Genomic DNA, 6,000 nt, shown 5'->3' with positions numbered 1-6,000 from the left:
GAGGATACAACTCTGACACCTAAAGAAATGAGATGAAAGCTTACCATACCATCAGTTTGCTTTCAATCGGGTAGTGCATAGTTCTACTAGCAAGTCACCATTAAGAGATATGTTTGGGTTATTTATGTCAAGGACTTTTTGTTTTGCTATTTACGATAGAATTAGAATCAACTACCTCCCATAAAAGCAATGCAATTCAACAAGCCCGAAATTTTTTAAAGAACATTCGCAAGGTGCATGAAGAGGTTGAGAAGCAACTTTAGCGAAGCCAATAGAAATATAAAGAATGACACGATCGACAATGTGTCAAAGGATGATTCTATGAAGGAGACCTTGCATGGCCATATATTAGGAATGAACGATTCAAAGGTGAAGCAAAGAAGTTAAAGCTCATCCAATATGGATCGTTCAAAGTCTTGAAGAGGATCGGAGACAATACATGCCAACTCAAGTTATCGCCCTCCATGGAGATATACTCAATTGTGAATATTGAGAACTTAATGTTGTTCAAGCCTTCAATGCTAGATGATGAGCCAAGCGAGATGCTACCATCCATCAAAGATTTGGTGATCGATTAAGAGAAGCCCCTCGAAGAGGACACTATCATCGAGGAAAAGTCTACTATCACTCGATGAGACATCAAAGTTGTCTTATAAGTTGGAAGCATAGGGCAAAAACCAAGTGCAGCAAGTTGTTTCTATAAAAGATAGGGAAATATAAAGGATCAAGTTCGTTTGAGAAGCTACCAAATGCTTGAGGTGGTTGCAAACTATAAAAAATGAAGGTCGAATGAGATTTTCGATATGATCCCTCCGATTGCTTAGTTAAATTCTCGAGGTGACATGAGTAATAGAGATGGAAAGCAATCAAACCTCGATAAATGTGTTCGAAGCTGACTTATATAGATTTGTTCTTATGGATAGGGAAATATTTATAATGCATAAAAAATATTTGGATTCGACCGACATGGCATATTTTCAGTGGCTTGGCATTGTCATTTTCTACTAACGTGGCTACCACGAGTAGGGCTGGATAGGAATATCACCCTATCATCAATAATAAATTGGAATAAAAGTAAACTAATGGTTCACTGAAAAATATGAAGAGTTTAAATTTACCTCAATTTCTTTTATTTCACACAACCGCAATCTAATTTTCAATATTTGTGGAGTTACATGTAGTTGTGAAAAAAGGTCACAACAACAAACCATTAACAACAACAACAAAAACAACAAAATTAGACCAACGGAATATGAAAATTATATGACTTTTTATGTCTTAAAGTGTTGATAGAATAAGATTTGGGTGGATTAAATGCCAGTTTTTGAGAGCTGTTAACACGTAGCGAGAATCACATATCACCACCCTTCAACTGCCTGCACAGATCATCCTCGCCATCTCCTTCCTCCTCCTCCTCCTCCGCCCTATAAGAAGGCCATGAACGAGGTCTCATCCTTCATCCACTTCCTCCTCATCCTTCTCCCCGTAAGAAGACCAATCCTTGGTGAAGGAGGTGATCTCACCTTTCGCTTACCTCCAACATGGGATTCCGTTGCTTTAACTGGCGTCTCGTCATCTTCTTCGTCCTCTCCACGGGCTTCCAGGGCGAGCTGGCTGGAGCTCACGGAAGACGGCAGCTGGTGCAAAGCCTCGAGGCGGCGGATGATGGGGTGTGCACCGCCGTGGTGAGCCCTCGGGGTTACGAGTGCCGAGAATATGAGGTAGCGGAGTGCAGATAAACGTGGATGGATTGATGATTTATGCGGGCATGGCATGAGTGGTTGAAGCTCGTTGCGTCTCTTGCAGGTGAAGACGCAAGACGGGTACATACTGACCATGCACAGGATCCCACAAGGAAGAGGAGGCGGCAGCGCGGGCAAGAGGCAGCCGGTGCTGCTCCAACATGGAGTCCTCTCGGTACGTTCCCATAAGCAATCTGAATGTGTTGCCATGCATGCAGGGTACGTTGTCTTCTTCGTCATTCTGATGATGATGATTGACGATCGATGAATGATGGCAGGACGGGTTGACATGGCTACTGAATCCACCTCAACAATCGCTGCCTTTCGTACTTGCAGACAACGGATTCGATGTATGGATTACACACGGCAGGGGCACCAGGTGGAGCCGTCGCCATGAGTCTCTCAAAACATCAGACACGGTTGGTCATCTTCTCTACGTTGCTGATTATGAAGTATTGAGCATCATCCTTTTGTTTGTCGGGTAGGCTTATTGGGCGTGGTCATGGGATGAGTTGGCCAGCTATGATTTGCCTGCTACTGTGGGTTTCGTATTCCGGAAAACTGGGCAGAAGCTGCACTATGTTGGTCACTCCATGGTAGGAGACTTTACGTACTTTAATGCCAAACATGTCATTCTTCCTTCCACTTTGAATTACTTCGTATGTATGTTCTGCTACTTACTGCCACCACTACAACTACAACAACTGACAGACGTTGGATGATGCTACAGGGAACTCTGACAGCTCTATCAGCATTCTCCGAGGGGAAGCTGGTGGATAAGATCAAGTCAGCTGCCCTTTTGACTCCGGTGGCCTATCTGACTTCCATGACAACTACGATCGGAAGAGCTGCAGCCAGCGCATTCGCAGGAGAAGTAAGAACGACGAGTTCACGACACTCGATTGATTTTTCTCATCAAGGGAGCTACATCATTCATTATCTTCCTCTTTAATTTTCCGACGTCCAGAGCTGTGTCATAGCTTTCTTGTTTTTTTTTCTTGCAGATGTTGGGAGCGCTTGGAGTGGCAGAATTTGATCCTAAAGGGTACATAAACTAACATATCCCTCTTGTTGTCAAAAGAAAATGTGCTCTTCTAATTCAAGTGTGTTCCCTAATATGGATAAGCAGGGCAGTCGGAACCAAGTTTTTGGAGTCGGTCTGCGCTATGCCGGGGGTGAACTGCTACGACCTTATGGCATCATTAACAGGTACGTACAAATTATTCCGGTGATAATATTCCGCCGGCAACATAAGTTTGGTTTGAATTTAATCATATATGTATTTATTATTGTAGTCTTCAATTAATTTACATATATGTGTATTGGCTTTTCCTTCCTTATTCTGCAACGCACACCCACACACTCACTTTGGATGTAGGGCCAAACTGCTGCCTCAATGACTCCACTGTTGACAAGTACTTGAAGTATGAACTCCAGCCTACATCCGTGAGGACACTCGTCCATTTTTCACAGAGTCAGTCAGTCTGATACAAATCTAAAATATTATGTATACCTTAGCTACTTAGATTTCTTCCTCACAAAGAGAGTGTATGTATACCTACCTGTCTTTGAGTACTCCCAGCATTCAGACGTGGAGTGATAACAAAATACGACCACGGGAGCAGTACGGCCAACATGGCTGCGTATGGGCAGAGCAGCCCACCCGAGTACCATTTGTCCAACATTCCACACCACCTGCCGCTGCTGCTCTGCTACGGCGGCGGGGACATGCTGTCGGACGTGAAGGACGTGCAGCTGCTGTTGAATGATCTCAGCAACCATGACGCCGCCGACAAGCTCGTGGCTCGGCTGGTGAAGGAGTACGCACATCTGGACTTCGTGATGGGGGTGAATGCCAAGCAGGTCGTCTACGACGGCCTCATCGCATTCTTCGACAAACACAGTTGATGGGCTTCTTCCCGCTGCAGTGCTTAATATTATAACTATACGCGATTGCTGCCGACTTGACATTCTTTGTGCACTCACTCCGCGGGAGATTCATGTACGAAGGGAGATGAAAGAGAAATAAATCATATATCTCCGTATAATAAATCATATGTTTAACCAATCGAATCGGCATCCATGCTATATCCCTTTTCCACCGTTTCAGCTTCTACTAAGTGGCATCACATCCGATGAGTCGTCGTCAATCGAAACAGTATCTATCATAACACAAGTAGATTGGTGATAAATTTGGGTTGATCTATAGTGCTACATGTCTTCTTTGGTGCGTGTGGAGGGTGAGGAATGAGTTTGTTTTCCAATAAAAATGCATGTTGGTGTATAGTATTTTTTTTATAAAGCTGTTGCCTCTACCTTGGCAAATAACATGGCCAAATTGCTTGATTGTTGTAGGCAAGGTTTAATTCGAAGATAAGTTTCTTATAATAAGAAACCAAATATGGGTAGCCACGAGGAAAGCTGGTTACCGTAGTCCCAAGCAAGAAACATTGCAAATAATACATTGCTAAGCGAAACATTGCAGCAAGGAGTCGACCCTTTCGTATTGTGTTTCACATCAACATACCCACCTGCGAAGGCTCGATCAGTGCTAATGTGTTAAACTAATTGATAGATTAATTTTGATACTTATTTTAATGTATTTGTTTTGTGTTCACTATATGATTATAGGCCATACACAGGAGAAATATTAGAAGGATCATCCTAAACTCTTTCTGAAGAATGGAAGGAGAACAATCAGAATCGATATAAGGCAACTGCTACCGTAGAAGAAGATCAAACCAAACTAGCACTCGTTTCACACTTGCAATCGAGTCTATCACTTATGGCTAGACCAAATGTTAGATATTTGAATCCAACCCTCGATCCAAAAGTTTGAGAAGAATTATTCACTCTCAAGATCCAAGTGAAACAAGATATCATCAATGCAATCATTAACATTGAAATCCAAAAGAATTTAATCTCGATAAGTTAATCGTAAAAACTTGGACTCAAGATCATTCCTTATCTAAAGCCATATCCACTGGATTGGATCTTCAAAGACGTAGAAATGAGCATAAATCAATAGTGCACATTCAAAATTATGATCGCCAACAAATAGATCGACAAGGTGGTGCCCTCTGACATATGTCAAGTTATCTTTAGAAGTCTATATTGGTAGGATCGAGAAGTCATCTACTACCGTTGGGGTGGACATCCTTGTTAGGCAAAGGCAAAAGTGCTATCGATGGAGATCTGAGCATCCTTGTTAGGTCACTCATTCAAAGCGTCTATTGGATAGTGCTCCTGTGATACATCGATCCTCATTATAATGCCAAAACGATAGAAAAAAAAAAGTATCGATAAACAACTTCTAATGATTGACTAGCATCGAATGGTTGGTTGGTAGCTGCTGTGTGTATACAAGAAGCTCAAGTGATGATGTCCATTATCTCTCATAATTTGCTGCATTGAGATCTTGCAAACCCTATGGCCTATGCTGCATTGAACAGCTGCGAAGTCCTTGAAAGGCCTGCTTGCACATCTCAAATCATAGTGCTGCCAGACCATGAATCTATATGGCCAGGTAAGAAGACAGCTTTTATTTAAATAAAATGTATTTAATTTAATCCAAAAATAGATGTATTTTCACTAAAAAAAAATTAATGACTTAAATTAATTTCATCGACTCTGCTGGGGATCGAACCCAGAATCTCTGGTTCCGTAGACCAGCGCCTTATCCATTGGGCCACAGAGTCGACAATATTTGTAAGATTTAAACACATTCTACATTAGTAATTTTATTACGATAATGAAAATTTTAATTTTCTTTCGAAGATGTTAATAAAAAATACTAAACCAAGCAAATGTTTAGCTGTTTTTTTTATATATTATTTATTTATCGACCTTTAGTCTTCTACGATTCTCAACGAATGCTTCCTTTCTCATAGTAAAATAATTCTTATCTTGTATCGATAATGTTTTTACATGTGATTTAAAGGTTTGAAACCTCATTAAAAATCTCATAGAATAATATAACTTAAATTTGTAAAAAGTATTCTTATGACACTATAATAATATATGATTAAAATAAATGAATTGACATTTCTGTTCTTTGTTGTAAAAAAAGCAAAGTAGTTGTTTTATTAAAATTCACTTTCAAATTTTTGTTATTCTTTACAAGAATACATGTATTTATAGGGAACTGACCGTAAGGAAATCTGAGGGCGACATCACATATACAACAGAAGAACAAAAAAATAAAATCTTCAAATTCCCAAATATGTGTTCGTCGTCGTGCGAAGATTGATACGCAAAA

At 40.6% G+C, this 6,000-nt stretch overlaps 1 protein-coding gene and 1 non-coding gene across 2 annotated transcripts; one reads left to right on the top strand and one right to left on the bottom strand.

Annotated features, from left to right (window-relative positions):
• Positions 1 to 1,541: 1,541 nt before the first annotated feature.
• Positions 1,542 to 3,650, top strand: LOC135642951 (triacylglycerol lipase 2-like). The gene is made up of 9 exons (XM_065159431.1): positions 1,542 to 1,721; positions 1,807 to 1,917; positions 2,021 to 2,161; positions 2,228 to 2,338; positions 2,473 to 2,616; positions 2,747 to 2,787; positions 2,872 to 2,951; positions 3,121 to 3,216; positions 3,325 to 3,650. Exons 1-9 carry the CDS (start codon positions 1,542 to 1,544, stop codon positions 3,648 to 3,650), a joined length of 1,230 nt encoding a protein of 409 aa, XP_065015503.1.
• Positions 3,651 to 5,367: 1,717 nt separating this feature from the next.
• On the bottom strand, positions 5,368 to 5,440 carry TRNAR-ACG (transfer RNA arginine (anticodon ACG)). Its single transcript has one exon. It is a non-coding gene; the product is annotated as a tRNA-Arg (tRNA).
• Between the last annotated feature and the right edge of the window lie 560 nt (positions 5,441 to 6,000).

The sequence above is a fragment of the Musa acuminata genome, chromosome BXJ3-7 (genome assembly GCF_036884655.1).
Source record: "Musa acuminata AAA Group cultivar baxijiao chromosome BXJ3-7, Cavendish_Baxijiao_AAA, whole genome shotgun sequence".
NCBI lineage: Eukaryota > Viridiplantae > Streptophyta > Magnoliopsida > Zingiberales > Musaceae > Musa > Musa acuminata.
This window is presented reverse-complemented; position numbering and strand designations above follow the sequence as displayed.